The sequence below is a fragment of the Sapajus apella genome, unplaced genomic scaffold, assembly GCF_009761245.1.
Source record: "Sapajus apella isolate SASKATOON/1434 unplaced genomic scaffold, GSC_monkey_1.0 scaffold42, whole genome shotgun sequence".
Classification (NCBI taxonomy): domain Eukaryota; kingdom Metazoa; phylum Chordata; class Mammalia; order Primates; family Cebidae; genus Sapajus; species Sapajus apella.
Window position 1 is genome coordinate 20,458,595 of NW_022436982.1, and position 27,526 is coordinate 20,486,120.

The window sequence follows — 27,526 nt, forward strand, 5'->3', positions numbered from 1 at the left end:
TCAAGTTGTCCTGAGCTGATAGCTCTATGCAATAAGAAAGCCCATTCCCTTCATTTTGGATATATCTACCAAGCAACTGCCCAACATGATGTGATATACAATTTGATTTGCCTATGGGAGAAAGGCTCCCACTGATCAGTGAATACAGATATTCTGGATGCCTCAGTTCTGTTCTCCACTGCAAATGATCAAGTTTCTGGTTTAATCACAGTCTTTTGAGAGTTTATAATGAATAACTTTTCTTTGACCTAGCCACCCCAAAGTGAACTGATGAATCAGACATTGCTTCCTGGATGCAAAGAAATTCCTCAAAGTTTGGTTCCTCCAGGAAACCAGTCCTATTGCCCAAGTGATTAATCTATTTAGCTTTTAACTGACAAAGATTACATTTTGGCACAAAATACTGCCCTTTTGAGATAAAACTAAATAGCTTTCCACATTAAAGCATTTGACTGTAAATTAAGTATGTATTTGTTATTGCTGTTGCATGTAGAAAATATCAGAGAGCGTTATGGAACCCTAATAGGCGAGCTGCATATGATTGAACTGGAGAAAGGTCTTAGTGGTTTGGGTCTAAGTCTTGCTGGGAACAAAGACCGATCCAGGATGAGTGTCTTCATAGTGGGGATTGATCCAAATGGAGCTGCGGGAAAAGATGGTCGATTGCAAGTTGCAGACGAGCTTCTAGAGGTAAGTTTTTGAGGAAAACTTTCAATTTATTCTTGTTGTATTAGTGTAATGGAATCATCAGTTTCCAGAAAATCACCCAGACCTTATAGTGACTGAGAAAACCATCGCTTGCTTAATAAAATAGATGCAGTGTAGCAGATCTGGCTCTAAACCAAAACTCTACTAAGTAAAGTCCATGTTCCCATTAACTTCCATTAAAAGGTCATGAATGTGTAGCACCAAAAACAATTTTTGCCCCAAGATAGTAATAAAGCTCACACTTCAAAAGCATTTATTTTGTGTGCTGCATTTTTATTACGAGTTTTTGAAAAGCCAAGTGACCAGTCATTCCCCTGAGGCTGACCCACTGGACGTTCTGGAACTTGAATCATTAATGGGAGAAGTGACGAGAGTGAGGTGGGGTGGGGTCAAGGTTAAGGCCAAATAACAAAAGCAGTAACTCAGCCTGCCAAGCAAAATAAATTTGTGGACCATACTTTATAGGGTTTCGAATCTTAGTTGCTTGTGATGTTTGTCCTTGCCTCCCCTAGGCTGGGATCCACATGTTTTTATACTGCCTTTGTACTCTTCCCATGCTGGGTGTGTTTTCCTATAGACATGGAAGGCTGAGTAGTCAGTGACTAAATGGCCAGATGACTGAGGCAGTCATTTGCATTCGGCACTGTGCTACTAGGCACAGTTTGCTGCCTAAATCCTGAATCTACCCAGCATTGCTTCTCCCAGTGGCCTATTTCCAGGGCTTGAGTTTTGAGACTAAGTGGGAAATATGACAGTAAGGAACTTCCCAGGATTGTCTTGCACGTCACGAGTTTTTCCTCAGAGTCCTCGTTTTGCAAAGCGTGCTGGGAGCCCAGTGCCTGCCAGAAAATTTGCTGTCTGCTTTCCTGCGGTTGGTCCAAGCGGTGCCTCTTTATCAGCAGTCTGCGGATGTCAGACTTCATGTGCATTATTTTAATGCTGGCTTTAAACATGAGCTTTCTCTATTCACCATAAAAAGTCAGGTTCATGTTCTGGGGAAGAAAACATATAACATTTAATATAAAATATAATATTTTAAAGGAAGAAACAATGTGCTTTTCATTAACTAGGAAGGATGGTAAAAATTTATGATACTAAAATTTTGGACTCAACTAATGATATTTATTTCTCACAGATCAATGGTCAAATTTTATATGGAAGAAGTCATCAGAATGCCTCCTCAATTATTAAATGTGCCCCTTCTAAAGTGAAAATAATTTTTATCAGGTGATCATTCTCTTTTCCTAGTTTACCAAATACTTTTTGTTAGCATTTCTACTCTGAGTTCTTTTGAGTGAAAATAAAATGTTTGTAAATATATAAGTGTCATAGTTCCAGGTTTTGGGGGTTAAAGAATTTTCTCTGATAACTTTCTGACTCTTTAAATAGGAGAATGAAAATAATATCATTATGGTATAATAGGTTGTTGTGTTTTGATTTTAGAAATAAAGATGCAGTGAATCAGATGGCTGTATGTCCTGGAAATGCAGTAGAACCTTTGCCTTCTACCTCAGAAAATCTTCAAAATAAGGAGGTATATGTAACTTATGTTTGTTTCTTTGGGAAGACTTGATTGGTGTGCCCCTTATTAATTCAATCAACAATTACAGGACACTTAGAAAGGGATATTAGAGGTGGATAAATTATAGCCTTGGCCTGTAAGGAGTATATATCCTAGTGTAAGAAGACAGTCATAGAAATAAGCATACCACTTATGTGGAGACTACTTGTAGTCTGCCTAGGGAATAGTAAGGGTAGGAAACGAGTTACCAGTTCTGCCTCTGAAAAGAAATTGAGAATAAAACTTTATAGGGAAGGTTACATATGAAGTCTGTGTTGGAAGATTTGGGGGGCAAAACATTGTAAGCAGAGGGCATGGAGTGAGAAATGGCATGGAGGCTCTGCTATTGCAGGAAACTGAAAATTACAGAGCATCACTGAGCAATGAGGGGCAGGGAATGGGAGCTGGTTGGGAAAGGGTCAGTGATAAAGGGTACAGGGTCAGATTGTGGGATACATTGACAGGCTAACATATGCCAGCTTTGTCTTTGAGGCAGTGTGGAGCTCAAAGAATGAGAAATGTATAGTTAAAAATTTCTCTGGCAGTACTGTAGAGAAAAATCAGAGATAGCAGGGGAGAGAAGTTAAGTTAGAGGAAGTAAGATAATTATTGGAATAATTCAGGAAACGGTTAACAAGGACCTGAACTAAAGCTAGAAGAGGGAATGGTTACATCAGATGTATAAGACCCAAATTGGTAATACTTCATCTTCAACTAAATGTACTCGTTGAGGAAAAATGATTGGTTGAGGTGTGTTTATCCAACAAATATTTTCTGAGCACTCCATTTTGTACTAGATATTGCTCTTTGAACTGGAGAATAAAACAGATAGGATATACATGGTTTTCAGATGTCTGACTTGGTGACATGAGGGATGGCTGTCTTTTACCAAATAGAAAATACAGAAAGATATTTGGAAAAATATAGTACATTCTATTTGGGACAGGTTAGGAATGAAGTGCCTGTGGATAGCCTGGTAGAAGCATACATTGAGACATTTAGTCTCCAATTTACAGATGATTTCCTGTAGATGCAGATTTGGCATTTTTCAGCCACAGAAGCTGAGGTACTTGCAACAGAGAGCATTTATAGAGACAGAGAGCATTTATAGAGACAGAGGGCCAAGGGCAGAATCATGTGGTAGGAAGGCTAACAAAGAGATCAGAGACTATGAAGAACCAGGAGGGCATGTGGCACAGCAGCAGAGGAGAGTATCTTTCAAGAGCACACTCCACAGCTCTATAGGCTGCCATGTATCAGGAGTCCAGTGAGAAGATGAGAGAGTCCCTTGAGTTTGGTAACTAGGAGATGGTTGGCAGTTTTTGAGAAAAGAAATGATGGACAGGAAATCAAGGAGAGAGAGAGGGCAGTGGCTAGAGGGTAACAGAGAATTGGGAAATTTTTCTCATGGTGATTTTGTTTTAGTTTGGGAAAGCTTTGGATACATGTATATGATGAATACCAGGAGTTAGTAGAGTGAAAAGCTTAAAATTAGAGAGCCTTGGTGATTATCAATGGGGGTAGCTATAAGAAGAGAAACATTCTTTGCTAAATGAATATATAAATATAGAGTTTATGTATACATAAGATAGATGTGCAAATCATTGTCTCATTCCAGCTGCTCCTAATGTTCATGTGAGACAGGTGGTTATTTAAGATGACTAGGTTATAAAGTAAAATATTTTGTTTTCATATTAGTTGTACTAAATATGTCTCTTAAGGAAATGGAATATTTTAATAAAGTTCAGGTAAAACATTTCAGTTTTCATTTCACTTGATAACTAACACAGTAAAGAATAATGAATAGTGTTTCTGCTAGTGCTCTGTCAGTGAGTTTCAGCATTTGGTAGCTGGGCTGCCATTGAATTTTATTATAGAGTAAATCCAGGCTTCAGGCCACTTGGTCTTTCTGTGTTCTCAACTGATTGCTGTCCAGTCACACCACACCTTATAACTATTTTGAAGAGAATATAATGTTCATAAATTCCATAAAATGTTAAAATAGTAATAATGTATTATAGTTTATAAAATAATTTTGATCAAGTGGCCCTTATATTTAAACAAATCAAAATTCCTCATACTCAGTTGCCTTTTTTGCCATTTATTTTCCTTTGTCAGACAGAGTCAACTGTTACTACTTCTGATGGAGTTGTGGACCTCAGTTTATTTAAAAATGTGCAACATCTGGAGCTTCCCAAGGTAAATCTGCTTTGAATTGGAATGAAATGATATGAGTCCCTTCACACCAGTGTTCTAATTCACTGTGTTCTCAAAAGTGTGGTCTCCAGATTAACAGCATCAGCATCATCTGAGATTTTGTTAGAATTGCAAATACTTGGGCCCACCCAAACTTACCTCCTGAATGAGAAACTCTAGGGTTGGGTCCAGAAGTTTGTGTTTTATTAAACCTGCCTCATGCACACTGAAGTTTGAAAACAACTGTGCTAACTGATACTTTATCAGGGACCCAGCTTGCCCTTTTATAACTATTCCAAGTTACGGAATTTAGCTATCTGTCCATTGATTCCTTTACCAAGGTCCTGCTATGGAGGAAATAAAAATAAAGAAATAGAAGTTATAGTCTTGTACTTTAAAAATAAGAACGCTCATCTATTTAGAAGTTGTGGTGATAGCTACCAACAAGACATTTCCTTTGAAAAGATCCTTAACTTTCAGTTCAGATGATTGCCTTAAAGAGGTACTTAGCTGAACAGAAACCTATAAATGCTTTCAGGTGCGTCAGGCTCGTGCAGGAAAGCAGGTGGACACCGGAGGAGCATGAGTATAAGTGGAAAGAGCAGTGAAGTGTTCAGGAAGGAGAAGAGGAAGGCAGGAGCTGAGGTGGGGGGTTAGGAGGATATTTATAGAAAATGCTATAGGCAGAAAGGAGTAGAGTGGTCCGTATTACCCCTTCCAACCAGGAGACAATGCAGTGTGATGCTTAAGAGCCTAGGCTCCAGAGTCATTCTGTCTGGGTTCAGTTCTTGCTTCATCAAGTACATAATTCATACATTGCATGATCTTTCTTTGCCTTAGTTTCCTCATTTGTAAATTGAAGATGATAATAGTACCTTTATCTTATGTAATAGGAAAGATTAAACGAGTTGCTTATGAAATAGCATAATTCCTGGCACATGGTCAGATTCTATTAAGTATTCAGAGGAAAAAAATACCCTGATGATACTGATATTTTTTATTGCTGTTGGTTTTTACAGTAGATAATCATATACAGAAGTGCATTGCTCTAGTCTCGTGCTATACATATAAGAGAAGTCTTTATCATGGACTATTTTTGTTGTAGTTAAAAAGAAAAGTTATTAAAGTCTTTTAACCTTTCTAACAGGAAGTCCATACACTTCAGTTTGAGAATCCCTTCTTCTTTTGCCGCTTAAGACACATGATACCTTCCTCCTAAATGCTGAAGTCAGAGTTTATAATTTTTAACAGTGCAGCCATTTCCCTATAATTTGATAATTATGAAACATTTAAATGTATGTTGAATAGTTTATAATGAATGAATTTTTAAAAAATCTGTTTATGCTGATCTTTAGAAAAATTCAAAATTAGATAATTTTAAATATCCTTTCATGGTATTGATTTTAATTTATCATCTATGGTTTAGTATATTCTACAATATAATGAGTGCCCAGGAAATGGTGGTGGAAGGAACATGTTAGATGAATAAGAAGCAGAATTACGGTAGTGGTTGGGAGCACAGACTTAAAGCCAGACCACCTGGATCAGAGACCTAGATTTGCCACTCACTGGCTAGGAGACTGTGACTTTGAGCATGTTTCTTAAGCTGTACATAGTTTTGGCTTTTGAAAATGGACTTAATAATTGTCCAACTTACCTCATAGAGTTGTAGTGAGAATTACGTATATATTGTAACAATTAAATATACATATGTACAGTTTCCAGCACCTAATACTGTTTGCTATTTGTTATTACTATTTTAATAATTAGGAGTGAGTAAGCTGGTATAGAGATGTCTGAGGGGTACTTGTCACTGATTTTCTCTGATGTTTTCTCTTTCCACATTAGGCTACCTGATTAAGGTGCTTGATAAATAGCATCATAATCCCTTACTCAGAACCTTCCAAGGACATTCATTTTCAAACAGATACATTCAAGTTCTTTGGCTGGGCATTTAGCAGTGAGTGTGGACAGAAGGCTGTTCTGTCTGTCAGAAGCTCTTCTCACATCCTGAGTGATCACCCATAAATCACTTAATCCCATTGGTCCTCACTTTCTTCTTCTGTAAATGGGGCTGCCTATATTAGAGGGTTATTGTTGGGATTGGATGAGCTAATGAGCAAGGTTTCCTCATTCTGCAGTATAAAAGCTGGTTTCTGCCTTTCGCCTCCTTTTTGCTTTATTCAGCAGATGTCTATTATGTGTACTTCCCTTTCTAAATTAGATGCTATTGAGGAATGGAAGACCTTGTAGAACCTCAATGTATTGCCCACTGAAAGCTTCCATTTATATGTAGATTTCAAACAAATCTAAAGCTCAGGTAGCTAGAATGTATTTATTGAAGAAAGCCCAAGTGAGTAAGGGGAATATATAAGAATCTTTTAAAAGTAGTTAGACAGAAGAGGCAATTAACCATGATTTTAATGATTTTAAGTATGGGCTTTGGAGTCACTTAACTTTTCTGGGCGATAGGCAAGCCATTTGTTCCATGGTGAGCAGGTATATGCAAACCAAACTCCAAAGACTGAGGGAGCTGGGAGCCTGAAGAAAGAGGCTGACAAATCCAGTATATCAGAAAGAAATACTTAATAGGGACTTAGGTACAGAAGCCATGTTGTTGGTGGCCACAAAACAATGAATCCCAGCACCCACCCTCCAGAAAGTATCCTTTATATAGCAAGGATAAAGACATGTAGCTGGTCACGTCTCAGAGTTTCTTGCTGAAACTTGTTGCCAGTGGAGAGGTTAGGTAAACATCTTTGTGAAGGATTATCTATGCTACAGGGCATACTACAAAACACATTGGTATGCAGGGGTCAAACACTGGTCACCATGGTGGTTTTGCTTTGAGGTGGTGTCAATCTTGCCATACAATAGGCTGTTTTTCTATACTTTTTAACCTCTCTGGGCCTCACGTTCCTCGTGAGATGGGGAAAATCCCTTTACATTAGAGATACTATTGTAAAGATTAAATGAAAGAATTTATATAAAGTGCTTACCACAGTGAAAGTTATTATAATTATTTTTGTTAATACTTTTAGCCATGAAGTTCTGAGTTACTCATAGAATATATCCTTGAAAACCTCTCTTGAGGAAGCCATTGTTAAAAATGATGTTAAGTGACGTATTACACTAAGCCTGTGCCCTCCTAACCCCATTATTAGATGGCTCTGGGAATAAAAATCAATTAAGTAAAGAAGGGATAAAGAAACGGTTTCTAATACTCATGAATCAGCCTAAATCTTTTGTCATTTGTACTATCCTATATTTTTTAAAACTATAGTTATTTGACAAAATAATTTAATGGCAATGAAACATTTGTTTGTTACGTTACGTTACTTCTTAACAACCCTGTGAGGTTGCTATTATTTTCTCAACTTTGAACTATTCCCATAACTCCAAATAGTAGAGCTGGAATTAAACTCTGGTCTTCTGTCTCCAAGTCCCATTTCCCATCCATTACCTATTTCACCTTGCTACTGGATCCCATCTGCCTTTCTAAAATGCCTGTATGTTCCTTCTAGGAATCCTCTACTTCAGTCAAACTGATTTGAATCAAGAGCTCATGGAGAAAGTTTTGAGAATTTATCTCTCCTTGCCTTGGTTTATATCACTTGGTCATTCTGACTTCTTTTAACTTATATAAATCCTACATACACTAAAGACCCAGCTTAAATCTCACCTCTGTTTATTTAGAAATATTACTTCAATATTCTTGCTTTTATAATGCTTACTATTAACGTCTTCATTTGTCAGTTAACCATGTTTGACCCAGGAGCTTGTCTCCTGTGATGAGCTTTGATGTGGATATCTTTTCTGTACATCTAAAACATACACGTTAAGAGAAGAAATTTGTACACTTTTCCTTCTGTTACTTAGTGTCATGGACATAGTTCAGACTGAGTAAGAATCTGGGAAGGAAGAATGAATGAATGGATTAAGTGCTGTACATGTATAAGGGGAATGACGTTGAGATCAGGAGAGTCAGGAAGAGAGTATAATTTTTGCATTGTCTAAAAATGAGAGCTCTTGTATCAGATCGTTTTTAGTTCTGTTATATTGGGGTTCAGGGGTCCCCTCAGTTCCCCTGAGAGGAAATTTCTCCAGGTTCTTAGTATCGTCCTCTCAAGAATGAGAGAGTAGACTACGGCACAGTGTGCTCATAAAAGTAAATGCTGGACTCAAAAGTGTTTATAGAAAGTGATTTATTTAAAACAGAGAGAGAAAAAGGAGAAGGAGAGACAAACAGCTAGCTCTCACACTGAGTGAAAGAAAGAAAAGCCACTCTCACACTGAGTGAGAAGGGATCCCAGAGAGGGAAAATCAGAGAAGGAAAGCCACTCTCTCACCACACTGAGTGAGAGAAGCCAGAAAGATGGAATCCAGGAGAGGAAAGACAGCTTCCACACTGGGTGGTAGGGAATTGAGAGAGAGAGATGGAGTTTAGGAGAGGAAAAGCAGCTTCCACACTGGATGGAAGCAGACCCCAGAGGGCAAATCCAGGAGGAGAAAGAGAGCTCCCACTATGTGGGAGGGGATTCTAGAAAGCTGGAAATCCAGGAGAGAAAGATGGCTTCCACAAAGGGAGTGTTTGTGGAAGGGGACCCAAACATGGGGTCCAAAGGGGGAGGAAGAAGGAGACTTTTAACCTGGGAGGAATCCCCACCTTCTCCAAGACCGCAGGCCAATAAAAGGAGTTCCTTGGAACTTCTGCTGGAGTGATTGACTTTTGATTCTTCCTGTGCCCACGAAAATTAAAACAGAGACGGTTAAATCTCCTGGATGGAGAGAGATGGGAGGGTGGGGCATAGCGCTGGGAAGCTCTTGCCCTTAAAACTACGCCCCCTTGTGGACCCGGAAGGAGAACACATTCCCTCAGTTCTGTTTTGACTCCTTGAAAACTCTTGACAGGTCAATTACCTTTTTTTTCTTTTTAATCTTTTACATTTAAAAAAATGAGAAAATAGAAGTATAAACAAAAATCTTTCATGCGTAGAATTTAAACCCACAATAGCTGACTGAAATGCAATTCAATTGATAAGAAAACATTTTTTATTAAAGATCTATTTTTAGCATAGTTTGCTCCAGGAAAGTACCTATACATCAAAGCAGGTAATAGCCTCCTGATTGTCAGAGCTGTGTTTCATATCCATACAATTTTATGTGGTGAAAGCCTTGAAATACAATTAAGAGTTTCTCTTCTTTTGAATTTTAGAGAATCTTCTACCTTGAAAATAATTCTCCAAATAATAATAATTTGTTTAGCTTAATTCCACTTTAAATTCTTGTCTATTCTTTTCTAGCTGCTTAATTATACAGCTCTTTGTTCAAAAATACATTTCCTTGGAGCCAGGCACAATGGCACATGCCTGTAGTCTCAGCTATTTGGGAAGCTGAGGTGGGAATTCAAGACCAGCCTGGGAAACAAAGCAAGATCCCATCTCTAAAAAAAAGATTTTAAATAATATTTAAAAAATGAAAAAACCCATAAAAACAGATTTCCTTAATTTGTTTTATATTCCCTGTATGATAGTGCTTTAATAAGTAGCCCCCAAAAATGTATCTCAGATCTCTTCTTGCTAAGGACTGTATGTACTCTGGCAAAAGTAAGTTGGGAAGTTGAGCAGTTAGATAAGAAATTGCACACTCATACATTGTTATCCTTTCTTATATGTCATCTTGCTTTTCTTTCTTTTTTTTTGAGACCGAGACTCACTCTCGCTCAGGAGGCTGGAATGCGCAGTGGTGCAAAGCAGTGATGTGATCTCAGCTCACTGTAACCTCCACCTCCCAGGTTCAAGTGATTCTCCTGCCTCAGGCTGCTGACTAGCTGGGACTACAGGTGTGAACCACCGCGCCCAGCTAAATTTTGTATTATAAGTAGATATGAGATTTTGCCAATTTGGCCAGGCTGGTCTTGAACTCCTGACCTCAGGTGATCCACTCACCTCAGTCTCCTAAAGTGCTGGGATTACAGGTGTGAGCCACCACGGCCAGCCTCATCCTGCTTTTCTGATATCAACAAATTATTTGTAGATGTGTATATAGTTGTTTTGTAGTATTCTGATGGAATTTGGGCATGCATGTAGATTTGTAGCTTATTGTTTCTTTTAGGACTCCTCTTATTGCAAGTAACAGAAATAAAGGGGACTAATTCCATCAGGTTTAGTCAAAGAAGAGGATTTATGGACTCAGGTCAGCAAACTTTAAGGGTAGTTGGTCCTGTGACTGAATAGTGTCATCAAGAGCCCATTTCTTTCCCTGTCTATGTGACACTGTGTCATTCAGTGTCAGCTTTATCCCAAGGCTTGTCTTTCTCATGGTTTTAGAATGGCTGCTAACCAAAGCTGGGCCATGTGCTATTTCTTCACATGTATCTTGGAGGAAGGGAGAGAATGGTTCTTTAAGCCTTCTGAGTAAAAGTTTCAAGATTCATCCTAATTGAATCAGTTCAGATTTTGTGTCTACTTTGAACCAGGGATTGTGACCATGGGACTATAACTGTAGAATTGACTTCAGTTGTTCAAACACCATTCTTGGAGTTCCTTATCTTTTGCGACATAAATTACCACAAAACTTTGCAACTTAAACAATAGGCATTTATGGTCTCACAGTTTCTGTGGGTTAGGAATTTCAGAGGGGCAGGGGATCTGGCTGAGAATCTCTTGTGCAACTGCTAACACATTACCATCTAGGGCTATAGCCATCTCAAGATTTGACTGGGCTGGACATTGCTTCTAAGATGATCTACCCAAATGGCTATTGGCAACAGGCCTTATTTCTTCTGCAGGGGGCTGCATGAGTTTTCTTATGACAATAGCAGCTGGCTTCTTGCAGAGCAAGTTATCCAAGAGAGAAAGCAAGGAGGAAGCCCCTGTGCCTTTTTTGACCTCGCTGTGAAGTTATACATCATTACCTCTGCTTTATTCTCTTTGTTAGAATCAGTCACTAAGTCCAGCCCATGCTCTTAGGTTCCTTCTTGAAGGGAGAAGTATCAAAGATTTTCTGCTCATATTTTTAATCTGTAGCCTGAAACATGGTGAGGGAAGAAGGTGGGAGAGAGATTATGGAGGTGGGGGAGAGACAGAGGAGTAGGGTGGGATGACTAGATCTTCTAATAAAAATCAATTTTTATAGAGGGATAAGGTGTTAAGCAGTATTAAGTAAACAATCAGCAAATACCCACTGTACCTGGCTTTCCTGTTATGTGACAAGTATTATTATTATTCTGTTTTGCAGATAAGAACATTTAGATTTCATAGAGAAGAAAATTGGAGATGATAGATGTTAAGTGGCATATCCAAATTTCTACAGCTAGGTAGAAGGAAAGAGTCAGTTCTGCTCACTCTAAAGATGCAGCTTACTCTGGTGGATACACATGACTGACTGCCTGGAAAGAGAGAGATAGTAGAGATTTGATCAGTGGCAGTTTCAAACTCGCCAGGCATTAATAATCTACCTCAGAAGAGCCACATGTTGATAGTCTTTAAAATGATGTTGAAACTTACCTTGATGTCCTAGCCGTTACTGTAAACATCTCTCATGGCACATTTAACTCATGTGTATGTTTCAGAGAAACAATGTCAAGATTCCCTTTTCTCTTCTTTGCTTTTTGTAACTTTTCTCTGGAGAAAAACTAGAAGGTTGCTAGCTCTGGCCAGAATGAAAATGTTAAAAACTCTATTTTAATTTTATTAAAGAAAGCTAAAAGCCAGTATTTCTGAACATTTGGTTTTGATAAAGGCAAATGTGGAAAATACAGACAAAGTAGTTACAGCTCCCCAGCCTTGGCAGGTTCTTGGAGCTTGTCTTGGGACTGAGAGGCATTTTCAGTCCACAGCAGATTGAAATGCTGTTCTCTGGAGAAACAAGTCTTGAGTGTTCAGCCCCAAAAAGGACAGTGTCTGCATCAGTAATGGCAGTCTGCCTGCTAAAGGAAGAAGAGGGGCAGAAAAGAATGAAGGGGCTAAACCTTGTTATTTCCAAGCAACAGACCAGAAGGGAGGCAGGATTCTTTGGTTGGTTTTGAATGACTTATTCAGTCATTAGACAAAATTTGTAAATGTGGAATGCTTTGATTGAATTATTGAATGTATTTTTGCTGTCTAGATATTTTGCTAAAGTTACTAAAGATGTCAGACATGTGGAAAGAGTGAAAACACTTGAATGTTTGATGGAAGAAATTGTATTCTCATTAGGAAAATGCGAAAGGTGCTTATGAAATGACAAGATTTCTGATAGTGGACTTTAGAAGAGTTTTCATTGCTTTTCTTGCCCTTGGGATAAAATTGGATAAAATTATCTGTTCCAAGCCTTCTGAGTATATTTGTTTTTACTTCTCTAGGATCAGGGGGGTTTGGGTATTGCTATCAGCGAAGAAGATACGCTCAATGGAGTCATCATAAAGAGCTTAACAGAGCATGGGGTAGCAGCCACGGTGAGGTTTACCTTTCTTGCTGTTTTAAGTAGTCGGGGAGGGAATTACTTCAGGAAAATCACTCAAAATTTTTTATATTTTCATTTAGGATGGACGACTCAAAATCGGAGATCAGATATTGGCCGTAGATGATGAAATTGTTGTTGGTTACCCTGTTGAAAAGGTACTTTTCCAAAATAAAGTAAATGGTAATATAGACCCATCCTTGGGCATGATTAAAGTGTTTGTGTCTGTGGTCAGAGGGAATTAGGGCTACATGGCTTTATTAGACATGTTCTTAAGGAAAAGAAGAGATTATTCAGAAGTTCTTCAGTTTCTATTTCTGATTTTCCAGGCAGTGTTAAGGTATTCTTTGCTGCTATAAAAATTATTCATTTTTGATAAATGGACACTTTTGATAAATATTTCCATTTTTTCCTCAGGAAAACTCGAAACTCTTTAACCGTGACTAAGTGTTAGTGCCAAAGTATTTTTTAATGACTGTTTGGTGTCATAAATATCCACTGTGTATATTGCTTTATAAACAGATTGTAAGACTCAACTATTAAATATATAACTTTTATTAGGGTTAAACAGGTCTTGTACTTGAGTTTCCTCCCCTCAAAAGAGATCTTAATACTTAATTGGTATCTCATTCGAGGACTTTCATTTATAAGTGCCAGAAAAAAGCTTTGTTTCCTTGAAATATGGTATGCTTTTTTCTTTCTTATGGTGAGGGAGAACCATATACTTATTTTCATTTCTTCATTGTCCAGCAAGAAGGTTAAAGCCAGTTTTTAAAAATTCCATTTTAATAAGTATTTAGGTTGGCTCCTTTAACTCATGAATCTGTGTTTTCATTTTTCGTTTGCCTTTTTTGTTGCATCGTTTTTTTATTTTGCTTTTAACATATGTGTTTCTATTTTATTAAAACTGTTTGTGTAAGCTGCTTCTGTAGAATCAGGAAGTAGGTAAAGTAACACATATATCTTCTAAGGTTGTAGGCATCCAGAAAAACAGATGAGATTAATTAGAGATGTAAAAAGTTCAAAGTCTTCTATAAGGAAGAATCTGGTCAGAGCTAGACTTGGAGTAGGAATTAACCATGGCCCTAATCTACATTGGGCATTTGGAAAAGCTAGAGAGAAACTAGAGCCATTTCTTTCTTTGCCCAAGTCCTGACAAAGAAGTAATTTGCTTCTGTCTCTTCCCTTAACCAGAGAGAGAATTAGATTTCATTGATAATGGTGACTTATTGGTACGTCTACTAATTCACCTTTGAATTTTGTTTCTCTTTCACACATGTGCCTTCCAGTTTGTTAGCCTTCTGAAGACAGCAAAGATGACAGTAAAACTTACCATTCGTGCTGAGAATGCAGATTCCCAGGCTGTTCCTTCAGCAGCTGGTGCAGCTAGTGGAGAGAGAAAGAACAGCTCCCAGTCTCTGATAATCCCGCAGTCTGGCTCCCCGGAACCAGAGTCCATCCGAAGTAAGGCCTTTGGGCTCATGAGAGTTCTGCACGTATGGAACACCTGAACTCAGTAGAGGGTTTCTGCTTGGGAGCCAGCTGCCTGCCTGTGGCTCATTGTTTGGAAGGTTGTAGTCAGGGAGCCCTATGGTGAGGGCAGGGTATGAAGAGAGGACTTCTGGAGAAAGAGTTCTAGACTGTTAGGCTGGCAATCTAGTGCTGTACATTAAGCAGCTGTGGCATCTTAGGAAACCTTCCCACTCAAAGCCTCAGCTTCTTTATCTCTAAAACAAGGGAATAGTACTATTTGCTCTCCAAGAATATATTGCTAAGGGTACCTTGATTTCAGTCATCTAACTAATGAATTAGAAATATCATTTTATAGATTCTTTTTTTAAACTGGGAAGGTAATTCAATTTCTGTAAGCCTCAGTGTTTTTATCTGTAGAATGGATACACAATTATCCTGTTTCATAGGTTGGATCAGTACTGCCTGCCACTGTAAGAAGCTCTTTAGTCATTGCTACAGTATACATAGCGGATCTGAGTTCTATACTTTGGTGTAATGGTGGGTTCTGTCATAATGGAAATGGATGTAGATTAAGTGGACTATAGGGTGACACTTTAATGTGTCATTATACTTCCAGTCTAGTATATGGAGGCATATTATTCCTTTGAGTTACTTTTTGAGAAAGAATACACTGGTGTAATAAAAAGTAAGTTTCAAGTTCTGCAGCATCAAAACTTAAAAAAAATTACTTAAAGACATTGGCTTTTTCTGTAATGGGGGGCGGGGGAGGGAGAAATTTCTTTTGGCCTCCAAACTGTTCTTTTAACAGTTTTTTAAGGAAACACTAGTTTAAAACATTTGTAATGTAGTTGGATGAAAAAGTCTTAAAGTAATACATCTCTGAAAATAATCCTTTATTTAGAAAGACTGGATAATTCACTGAAGTGTTAAAAGATTTTATGGAAATTTTCTCATTTTTCAATTTTATGTCGATCCCTAAATAGTGTTGTCTATAAAAATATGAATGCTAAATGAAAACTTAACATAAAAGAAAATATCTTACACCTGTTCTTACCATTTAAGGAACAAGAAAATAGTCTGTTTCTGATTTCCTAAAAAGAGAACATCTTGTCTAAAGCATACGCTACTATATCAAGTGTCCTAGCTTTCCCAAAACATGCTATTTGCTGTATGTTCTTTGTTGTATCATAAAACATATGATATGATATGATATGAAGACTATCATAAAATAACGTGCGAAATTATTTCCCCCTTTTCTTGTGCTCTATTCTGATCTATTCATTTCTGAGCATATATGCACCATGATTTGATAACTGAATTTATAAAACATCAAGTGAGACCGAAGGAGAAAATTGCAAATGGTGTGTTTTGCTCAGAATTGATTACATAAGAAGAGATGCTCTAGGATAAGAAGCAAACAAAAACCTAAAAGGCCCTGAAAAGCAGGCGTCACAACCAAAATTATGGATATGTTTTGTGGTCTACCCTGAATGTGCTTCTAGATCTTTGCCACATATCTCAGTTCTTGGTTTTATAAATCTTTTATTTCATAACAAATGTGTTTGGCTCCATTGAAATGGAGAATATGAAAGTGAAACTGGAGGTTCAATTTAACTCTGTTCTCTCTTCTTGATATCCTATCCTTTGTATCTCTAGCAATTTAAAACAAGTGGGATAGCATAGAAAATAATTAAACAGATAATTTTCTGCCCACTACCCTAAATTAACAATGGTGATTTAATCACATTTGTTTTATTTTTAAATATAAGACAATCAAAAGATCGAGGTAAATATGAAATCTCATTTTCCACAGTCTTGGGCCCATTTCCCTGCCCCATCCCTCAAAGTCAATCTGTGCGATGAGTTTGATGACTATACCTTGTAGCCAATTTTTATTTATATTTTATTTTTAACTTATTTTTAGATACAAGCAGATCATCAACACCAGCAATTTTTGCTTCTGATCCTGCAACGTGCCCCATTATCCCTGGCTGCGAAACAACCATTGAGATTTCCAAAGGGCGAACAGGGCTGGGCCTGAGCATCGTTGGGGGTTCAGACACGCTGCTGGTGAGCACCACCCAGAGGTGCTTCTGCACAGCTGTTCTTCACCTAGGCCTCAGAGACCGTTATGGGGAGGTGTCTGTCAGTTCTAGTAAAGGAAATGTGAAGGCCGAGAAGAATGTATTTGTTTGTTATTTTAATTTATAGGGCAAATATTCCATTGAGTACAGGTTTGTCCTTTGAGTAAGCTAGTGAATACTGACTCAAGAAGATTCTGTTACACTTGTGATTTTGGCCTTTAAATTTCAAAGTGTTTCTATCAGTTCACCAATCCTTGCCACATTTTAATTTCCTTTTTGCTGATATCCAGGTTGTGTTAAACCCATTTTAAGAGGAGTTTGGGCCAGGTGCGGTGGCACATGCCTGTAATCCCAGCACTTTGGGAAGCTGAGGCAGGCGAATCACTTGAGGTCAGGAGTTTGAGACCAGCCTGGCCAACATGGCGAAACCCTGGCTCTGCTAAAAATACAAAAAAACTAGCCTGGTGTGGTGGCATCTGTAATCCCAGCTACTTGGGAGGCTGAGGCAGGAGAATCTCTTGAACATGGGAGGCAGAGATTGCAGTGAACCAAGATTGTGCCACTGCACTCCAGCCTGGGTGGCAGAGCAAGACTGTGTCTTTAAAAAAAAAAACAAACAAACAAACAAAAAAAACAGGAGTTTGAAAAATTAGATATTTGTAGACAGAATTTTCTACATGTCAAAAATACCTTAGAAATCTTTTCATTTGTAGATAAGAAAGTTATCTCTCATATATGTATGCATGTTTTATTTACTTTATAATTTTTTCTTTAATCTTCTACATCATTAGGGAAAAAGTATAAGCTCTTTTGAGCCTTTTAGTGGGAATTGTGACATTTTCCTTTGAATTATATGTGGCTCGTACCTGTAGAGCCAGAGTTTATAACCCTTATTGCTGTCTATCAAAGTATAATGTGTTTGGACTCCATTTCTGCTCACCATTCCTAAGAGAATGGGATAAGTATGGATATGTTTTGTTTGGGCCCTTAGGGTGCCATTATTATCCATGAAGTTTATGAAGAAGGAGCAGCTTGTAAAGATGGAAGACTCTGGGCTGGAGATCAGATCTTAGAGGTATAGAATGCCTGTTTTTGACCTTCAAAATTAACAGAGAAAAGGTTCCTGGGGGGAGTGTTTCTTTCTTTGCTTCTTTCTCTCTCGCCTTCCCCACCTTCCTCCCCTTTACGTAACTCACCACGTTCCTCACAGTCAGTGTCCCATTTCTGTACAGGTGAATGGAATTGACTTGAGAAAGGCCACACATGATGAAGCAATTAATGTCCTGAGACAGACGCCACAGAGAGTGCGCTTGACCCTCTACAGAGATGAGACCCCATACAAAGAGGAGGAAGTGTGTGACACCCTCACTATTGAGCTGCAGAAGAAGCCAGGAAAAGGCCTAGGATTAAGTATTGTTGGTAAAAGGTGTGACTGAGAAGGACAAACCCAGTGGTTCCTTGGAAATGATGGACTTAAATTATTTTAAAGAGTTAAAAGCAGTAGCTGAATCATTTATCAGTGGCTAGTGTTCAGTAGGTAGCTATTGTTAGTCCCCTCACTAAAGAACCGTAAAAAGACACTCGTTTTGGACTTTTAAAATCAGAATATTGGAAGGTTTTGAAGGTACTTAAGAAAAGGTCATTTGATATCTTTTTGAGTATCTAGTATGTGTTAGGAAATACATTAAGTTTTCAGAAACAAAGTTAAATAAGACATGGTTCCTGACTTCCAAAAACTCATGATCTGGTAAATGTTGAATTAAATATATTCTTACAACAAAGGAATCTATTGATGAGGACAAAGATGCTTTGTCGGGGGTGGGGGGGGCATGCTAGCAAAGGAGAAAGGGACCAAGTGACTCTATTTACTTAAAGCGAATTAGGGAAAATTTTGAAGAAAAGAGGTGTCTGAGCTGAGGCTAAAAGTGATAAGCGATAATTGGTTTATTAAAGGAGAGTGGAAGATACCGTAGGGAGAAGGATCAAAGTGAACAAGAGCATGTCATCAACAGAACCTAAAGCAAGGGGCCCAAGTGGTGACGGATTAGTGAATGCACAAAAATTCACAACCTAACTTATTTAAATATTTATATATAAGTACATTTTGAAAGTATTTATATATAAGTAGTATTAGCAAATTCATTTATAAGTAATATTAACAAATATGTAATCCAGTAAGTTTTATAAATGTTTCTTCCTTTTAGTATTGTAAGCCCATTTGGATCTGATGTCAGAATCTACCAGACAGCTAAACTTGTGAAGTAAGCATTCAGTAAAAAGCACCCCTGCAGGCTGCAGTGGCTCTAAGTTAATTTTGTCATTCCTTGGGCCTCAGATATCCACCATTTCAAAGCAGCTTATTTTTTCCAGTGAGTCAGAAATCTGTGAAATGGTGATCTTTATGTCAGAATATCCTTCTTTGGAAATAGGCATTCTTCACATTGCCAAACCAGCAGCATAGACACCTGGTTCTGCAATGACTTTTCTTTATGGGAATAAAAAGACATTTACACCATTTTGTTTTCTCAGAGACAACTAAAGGGTAAATATTTTTAAACACAGAAAGAATATAGCATATTATTTGAGTCTCATTGGGACTATGTAAAAATTACACTTTTTTTGGAATACAGTATCAGTAGTCTAGTTCTCATGAAATACGACATGGGTAAACATGGCTACTACAGGATTTGGGGTCACCAGGTCATCATAAAAACCTCCATTAATGAACCCTAAGCTCTGTGCTTTGGGAAGACCATACAAACATCATCTAATCCAATACCCTGTTTCTAAAGATGGGAAAGCAGAGGATCAAATGTTGAAATGGTTTGCTGTCATAACCTTGGCAAGAACAAGTGATATAGTTCAGCTCTTACTGTATATTTCTATTTACAGTTATCTTCACATCTTAAGAAATCTTGGAGGTTTTTTTTATAGTTTTGTGAAAGAAAGGATGGGAATAAGATTTGTGTTTATTTTGCATAAAACCATCTTGTGTGGAAGATTTGTAATGATTTCAAATAAAAGACATCACAGCAGTGGTATTTAGATTTTGAGTTAATGAATTGTGTTTAGTTTGAGATACACCTCTCTTATGATTTTCTGTAATATTAGTGATGTTGATGGTGATACCAACACATTTATGTAACCACAAGTTAATATCATTCAGAGCTCCATTCTGGTTTGGAAAGAATAGTAGATTTTGCATCCAAGGACTGACTCTTAAGTCCTATTTTTGCCACTTAGTAGCCAAGTGATCCATAAAATGAGAAAGGCAATACACACTTCTACTCACAGTATGTAATTGATGAAGAATAAATATGCTTATGGGACATCATTTTAATCTAGAAACACTGTAAGACATAAGTTATTATTTATCAAAAAATATAATGTTGCCCCACTGTTGCTCCAAACAATAAGACTTTAAAACTGTAAAAACAGAATTAAAATTTTTGGATAAAAACATTAAATAAGCATTGCATTACAGTTGAGGAAAAGATAATGCTGAAATTCAAAATTGTGTGCAGAAACGATACTGGAGTATTTGTGTCAGACATTGTCAAAGGAGGAATTGCAGATGCCGATGGAAGACTGATGCGGGGAGACCAGATATTAATGGTGAATGGGGAAGACGTTCGTAATGCCACCCAGGAAGTGGTTGCTGCTCTGCTAAAGGTAAAAAATGCCAAAAATAATTTTGTGTGATAGCAGAGAAGAAAAAAGAATTTTAACATTGAGCTATCGTAGTCAAATTAGTACTGACTTCTCTTTATTTAAAGTGTCACCTCAATGCCAGGCGCAATGGCTCACGCCTGTAATCCCAGCATTTTGGGAGACCAAGGTGGGTGGATCACTTGAGCCCAAAATTTCAATACTGGCCTGGACAACAAGGCAAAATCCCATCTCTACAAAAAAATACAAAAATTAGCTGAATGTGGTGGCACGTGCCTATAGTCCCAGCTACTCAGAAGACTGAGGTGGGAGGATTGCATGAGCCTGGGAGGCAGAGGTTGCAGTGAGCCGTGATCATGCCACTGCACTCCAGCTTGAGTGACAGAAACCCTGTCTCAAAAAAAAAAAAAAAAAAGTGTCATCTCGAATCTTTTAAAATGGAAAGATTTTATTATTTAGATTCCATAGTAGGGAATGTTTGGTCAAAGTCCTATTCTGATTCAAAACTATTGAACTATTTAAAGTTGACATTTAAAATCAGGAGCAGATTGGTCATCATTAACCAATGAAGCTAATTTAATGCAGATTCACTGGGCAGTAACTTCACTGGGGATTATCCTAATTATAAGGCCGCTATTCCTACATATCATTCTAAACTCAAGTACATTTTACATTTAACATTAATTTCCTCCAAAGAAAACTCACCATGAAGGATCATTTTCTGATTGGAAAGGCAGAACTAATTTCACTTTTAAAATGAATTAACTGTAAAGCACAGAAAGGTCACTTGACAGTATAATTCCTGGGACTCTAGGCATATTCTCTGTCAGGGAATATTCCAGGTTCTAGAGGGGATTTGCATTCCTGTAAATAAATAAGGCAATGTTTATCTCCTTGTTTTGTTTTTTACCCTAATGTGTTTTATGACCTGAAGTATAATTCAACATTGACTAGAAAACTGTCCTCCTCAGTACCCATATCATGAGTACCAATTAACATAAGCCTGCATGACAGTGCCCAGCAGCAGGAGAGCTATTGGAGGTCTAATGGGCTAAGGGGAGCCCCTGAGTGGCTGGGCTTCATGGAGGGATTTTCAAGTGGGTGCTTGTTACTCACTTCTCTGGTTTACATAGGATCTGGCATATGAATGTTTTTATAGATTTGGTTGTTAAAGCAAAGTTGACATCTATCACTTCTCATTAGAATTATCAATCTTCAAAACATAATGTAATTAGAAATCTTTAAGGAGGAATACATTCTTTTTGGAGACACATTAAAAACAATTGTTAGCTCTGTGAGAATGATATATCTTAGAGAAGCAATGGAAGCATCCATAAAACAATATAATAATTTTTAAACAAGTCATTTAAAAAGCTAGTCTAGCTGCTGCAGTGGCTCACACCTATAATCCCAGTACTTTGGGAGGCCAAGGTGGGCAGATCACCGGCACTCAGGAGTTGAAAACCAGCCTGACCAACATGGAGAAACCCCATCTCTACTAAAAATACAAAATTAGCAGGAGAATCACTTAAACCCAGGAGGCAGAGGTTGTGGTGAGCCAAGATTGCACCATTGCACTCCAGCCTGGGCAACAAGAGCAAAACTCCACCTCAAAAAAAAAAAAAAAGGTAGTCTGAAAGTATGTAATGAAAGCATAAATATTTGTATAACTTAGATGTTTGTTGTTGCTGCTGCTTATTGTTGTTTTATTAGTAGTTTTTCATTTAAAAATCTTATATACATAATCCTCAATACAGCACTTCATGCATGTAGAGTTCATTGAAGTATTATTTGAAATAGTAGGAAAATTGGAAGCAGCATGGGTCGACAAATACTGTGTAAACTTTGGTACAAATACCAAGGATGCATGCAGACATCTATTGTTTGAAATGATGTTCATGACAACTCTTTTAACATGATAAAACATATACAGTAGTTGCTCCTAATCCATAGTTTCTCTTCCTCTGGTTTTAGTTACCCACAGTATAGTACAATAAAGTATTTTTAGAGGGAGAGAGAGAGATCACATTTATATAACTTTTATTACAGTACATTGTTATAGTTGTTCTATCTTATTATCTCTTACTGTTTCTAATTTATAAATTAAACCTTATTTTATAGATATGTATGTATAGGAAAAAAATAGTATATATAGAGTTCAGTACTATCCATAGTGTCAGACATTCATTGGGGGAGCCTTAGAACATATTCCCCACAACAAAAAGGCATTACTGTACTTAGTAGATATATATGACAGAGGATTGTATTTACAGCATAGATATAACTATGTAAAAATGCTCTTACAAGTTTTTTTTAACAATAATTATGAGATAATTGTTGGACTTATGGGTCCTTTTTTTCCCCTGTCTTTTTTCATTTTATTTCCAAAGTTTTCTTTAGTGGACATGAATTGCTTTTGTATTGGAAAAATTAACAATTTTTAAAATAATCAAAACCCTTGATATTTGAAATAGAAGTGTTATACGTAGGTGGAAAGATTGCAGCATTGCACAGTGAATAATTAATGTATGGACTTGTTAACCTTACAGTTATGTAAATTGAAAATATAAATAGTTTCAAGAAGAGTTTAGTAAATTTGCAGCAAGGAAACACCAAACCAAACAAACAAAAAAGCCAACTTATGGATGTTGCAAGTCAAGTTTTGATCTTTCAAAGTATGGTGCATAATCAGCATGTTCAAGAGTAATACATCCCTTTGTAATCTCATCACTTAATAATATCAGTGCCCAATATTTATGTTAATATTACTTCATTCTAGACACTATCATAAGCATTGCACATGGATTACTTGTTTATCTCAACAACCTATAATGCTGTACCTTTAAAAAATTCACAGTAAAGGATTTATTAAGGTTAAACATCCATTACGGTCACACAGATAATAAATCACATAGTCTGGATTTAATCCGGTGACTCCAAAACAGGATCTCAAACACATCCTTGTGCTACTTCCATATTAGACTGTGCAGCATTTTTTGCATGCCAATGGTTTGTCAAGGCTACAGGAAAATTGTCTTTAATTCATGTTTTGTGTTGACAGCAATATTTATTTAAGTTTTAAGTCTGTTCAGGCACAGTGTAGTGATAGAGACTTTACCCAATTATCTAAGTACCTTTTCTGTTGAGAGGAAAATAAGTTGCTGTGGTGGTGGTGGTGGTGGTGGATTTATTGTGTTCACTTTGTTTTTTAAACCATGAGTTATTCAGCTTCTTTGGCCCATCAAAATTAGTATGTTTCATGAGACAATTGCTCAGTTCTCCATTTCTTTTTGGTAGAAGTAGTCTCCATAGAAATCATGAGATGATAAGACAGACACTTGGTGTTGTTGCTGCTGCTTATTATTTTTATTAGTTTGAATGTTTTTTTAAAAAGCCATTTTCCACAAGGGATTGGAGGTATCCTTGCCTATGGAAATTCCAAAAGGAAGATGCCTTTCAAAAAACTCAGTCTTGAAGGGTAAAATGTTCCTAAAGAGTAAAAATCATCCTAAAGGTGATTATAGCATTTTATTTAAACATTTCCATAAAACACTCCCCCACCCCCACCCCCAGTGTTCCCTAGGCACAGTAACCTTGGAAGTTGGAAGAATCAAAGCTGGTCCATTTCATTCAGAGAGGAGGCCTTCTCAAAGCAGCCAGGTGGGTAGCTGTGGAGTTCATGAGGGTGATGGAATCAGCATGCCAAGAGGACACATAGATGGCCCTGACTGTGGGTCTATCCAGGGTCATGTACAAGGTCTGGCACCCTGGTAGCATGGGATAGTCACTGAGGTACAGAGTTTGAGACAGAAGAACAAGAAATCATAGTAGGCAGGTAAACAAGGTATAGCTATTGAGTAGTTTATAAGTCATTCTAAGGAAATCGATTTCAAACATTCTTTTTTGACATGATACTTTTTCCATAATCTCAAAAGATAACTAAGTAAAACCTACCAAGATAATATATTTTAAAAGTATTTTATAGCAACGTCAATCAATATTCAACTTAAAAGTCCCATATAAGTGACCAATAGATAGATACTCAGCACCATGTATAAACATATGGTGTTAAATATTTCAAGACTCTTGATATCTTAACCCTCTCCTCTGTCTTGTGTACTGATGATGGAAGCCCCTTTTCATCAATCTGTCCTTAAAGACCTCATACTAACTTTCTTAAGTTACTACGATGAGTTTCCTATTAGCTGGCCCTAATTCTGCAGTTTTTGTTTAAGTCCTGGTCTTCCTACAACATCAGTTTAAATTTAAAGAAGATTAGTTAGAATGAGATTATGAATATCCACTAAAATTTTAGGCAAATTGGAATCCATTTCATTTGCCTTTTTAGCTTCAATTTATCTATGTCACTAGATAAATTCTCCCTCTAAAAGAAAAAAAAAAAAGTCAGTAGAAACTGTGTTTAAATTGCTTATCAAATTGTCAAATGCCACTGTTGCTTAACAGGTATCGATTTCCAGAGTGAATACTGAAATAAGTGGTATTTAGGGAGTACATTACTTCCAGAACATTCTGAAATAATTGTTGTGTATTTCTAGGTGAGTGAAGGCAGCCTGTCATCTTTCACTTTTCCGCTCTCTGGATCCAGTACATCTGAGTCACTGGAAAGTAGCTCAAAGAAGAATGCATGTAAGATTGGTTCAGTATTCTACACATGGTTTGAATTTTGGCTGTCAACACTGATTTTTTTTTTTCTTGTTTACCTCTAAGCTTTTTTCCCCCATACCATCCCATATCCTAATATAGGTACAAAAACATGTGTTGGCAAAAAGTCTGAACAACATGAAGTTGTGCCTGTGGCAGCTTTTCCCATTTGATGTTTACCCTACAAGATACACTAAACATTATAATCAGGATTCTGTAATTTTTTTTCTTACTAAGCAGATTGGTGTATTTGGTTTTAATCTTTTTCTATGTTTAATGTAACACCAGTAAATCAAAAGATGCCATTAAGTGAAACCTTCTTTTTCCATGAAGATTGCAAAAATTTGAGAAAATTAATATGATCCTCCTGTGTTTTAATTACATGAAATCATGCTGCAGAGGGTTTTTTGGCTTGATGCATTGGTTGAGAGTTGTTCAAATTGAAGAAATTAACCATATGGCATCTCTGTTTGCAATGTGACTAATATTCTAGAAATTTAGGCATTTAAGTCCATGAATTTTTTTAATGCATCCATGACTTTATTCCTCTCAGCTGTGCACATGTGTCTTTCTATGCAAAGCACATTCTGCCCTTGACTCATTAAAGGGGATTATATAGTTATATAATCAACACTTAAAATGAAAAGGAAGAATGGGATGGTATATATGTTTTTCCAACTGGAAAAATAAATGGTTCCTATGTGAGATAGATCTAATCATGTATACTAGTAGCCTTGAGTACCCTCTTAAATAAACCAACAAACAAAAGTAGGTTATTCCATTTAGTGCCATCCAGCTGTAGATATTTTAATGAACATAAAAAGTGAATGAATATAAAATAACCCTATTTTTATATTTTTTGTCTTTACAGTAGCATCTGAAATACAGGGATTACGAACAGTTGAAATAAAAAAGGTAATTTTGGGGAGAGAAAACAATGTAAACTCTGTTGTTTTCAGAGACATCTTCATATGTGTTTTCCTTTTAACTTTCTTACTGTTTTAAAATATTCATCTGAAAAAAAGCATGTATTATTACATATTACATGTGAAATAACATAATGTCTTTAATGAATTTCCTGATCATAGTACCTCATTTGAAAAATCATTATTTGCATACTCTGTATTGCTGAAAATAGCATCAACTTGACCCCACACAAAATAGCACCATGCCTCTCACTTATACTGATAAGTAAACCTTTCTCTTCACCAGATGCTTATTAGCTCTGAAACAGATTCCCCTGACAGCCATGCACAAGAGAGAAAGTAGAAGCAGCTGTGATTTATTGAGCCTTTACTATTGTTCTGAGCACTCTTATAGACACTTCATGTCATTATCATGTCATTTAATATTCACGACAGCCCTCTGTGAGAGGCACTGTTGTCTCCATTTTGTAAATGAAAATCTTAACGATTTATTGAGAGGAGTGGACTTGTTCCAAGTTCCAGCATTTGCAAGTATGACTTCCTGGCTTTGAACACAGGTCTCTCTAATTCCAAAAGTGGGGTCTTTTCACTTCATGAGCTTACCTGCTTTTCATCAGTTCCACAATATGATATTCATTTAGCATGTCTTGCTTTATTTTACTTCCTGAACAGATGCTTATTTTCCTCAGCCACACTAAGCACCTGTGTCAAATAAGTAATGCAGTTTTCTTGCACTTCATTTTCCCTCTCACACTTAGAAGATCAGCATTGACTATAGGATATCATGCCAAATAATAAACAAAAGGTCAATGAAAAATATCACTTTGACCAAAATATTATGTCTGTTCCGTGGCAGGGCCCTACTGACTCATTGGGAATCAGCATTGCTGGAGGAGTGGGCAGCCCGCTTGGTGATGTGCCTATATTTATTGCAATGATGCACCCAACTGGAGTTGCAGCACAGACCCAAAAACTCAGAGTAAGTCGTACTAACAACCCTAGAAGCCCTAGCTAAACTTGCAGAAGTGTTTTTATAAACCCTTTGAATCTGGCCACCTGTTGTAAGGCAGTTTTAAATGTCTATATTGACTTTTAAATCATGTCATCCAACCACTGTAAGGCTTGCTTGGAGTAAAAGGTAAAGAATATTAAAAGAAAGGAGAAAATGCAAGTTTGCTGTTAAATGAAATGTGAAGATTTATACATATTTTTATATGTTGAAATTGTGGAGCAAGCTAAAAGAGAATAGAAAGTATTTTCAGAACACCAGTCTGAAGTGAAATTTTTTTCCTTATATATTTTATTGGTTTAAATGCTGATTTAACTCTGTTAAATTGAAAAGTATTATTTATTTGCATTCACTTATAATTCTGCAGAACTTTAATATAAATATGGCTTACAGTGTTATAAAACTATATGCAACTTGCCTGAAAGCTGAAGGATTATCCAAATTGTAGAGAGCTACCATGGAATTTATGCCAGCTGCCCAGCTCCAGAATTACATGAATATTCCATTAAGGCAACTCAGTCTCTCTAAAGTAAAGTCTTGATGGTTTAATAACTCAAATAGATCTCAGAACATAGCCACATTTTAGCTTAAATAGTCTTTAGGTTGGGAATGGTTCAGCGTCTTTTGATGTCCAAATTTATGGCTGACACTTAAAAACCAATTGTATACATAGTACAGTGTCAGTAAACTTCTGGAAGGATGGATAGTGAATATTTTAGGCTTCGTGGGACCTATGAGTCTCTGTTGCAACTACTCAGCTCTATCCTGTGAAAGTAGCCAAATAAGCATGGCTGTC

The 27,526-nt window shown here is 37.0% G+C and overlaps 1 protein-coding gene across 20 annotated transcripts in view; it reads left to right on the forward strand.

Moving 5' to 3' along the window:
- Positions 1–27,526, forward strand: part of MPDZ (multiple PDZ domain crumbs cell polarity complex component) — a 165,520-nt gene that overhangs the window by 132,558 nt on the left and 5,436 nt on the right. For 11 of the 20 annotated variants that reach the window (XM_032300210.1, XM_032300217.1, XM_032300204.1 and 8 more), the window contains 15 exons: positions 494–690; positions 1,844–1,935; positions 2,152–2,242; positions 4,388–4,468; positions 12,810–12,902; positions 12,991–13,065; positions 14,197–14,371; positions 16,305–16,450; positions 17,456–17,539; positions 17,697–17,890; positions 19,989–20,136; positions 23,707–23,793; positions 24,690–24,780; positions 25,667–25,710; positions 26,578–26,700. In XM_032300210.1, the coding sequence (XP_032156101.1) occupies positions 494–690; positions 1,844–1,935; positions 2,152–2,242; positions 4,388–4,468; positions 12,810–12,902; positions 12,991–13,065; positions 14,197–14,371; positions 16,305–16,450; positions 17,456–17,539; positions 17,697–17,890; positions 19,989–20,136; positions 23,707–23,793; positions 24,690–24,780; positions 25,667–25,710; positions 26,578–26,700 (1,721 nt within the window). The remainder of the gene's footprint in view (positions 1–493; positions 691–1,843; positions 1,936–2,151; positions 2,243–4,387; positions 4,469–12,809; positions 12,903–12,990; positions 13,066–14,196; positions 14,372–16,304; positions 16,451–17,455; positions 17,540–17,696; positions 17,891–19,988; positions 20,137–23,706; positions 23,794–24,689; positions 24,781–25,666; positions 25,711–26,577; positions 26,701–27,526) is intronic. The other 9 variants (XM_032300209.1, XM_032300215.1, XM_032300219.1 and 6 more) reach the window with 3 other exon arrangements.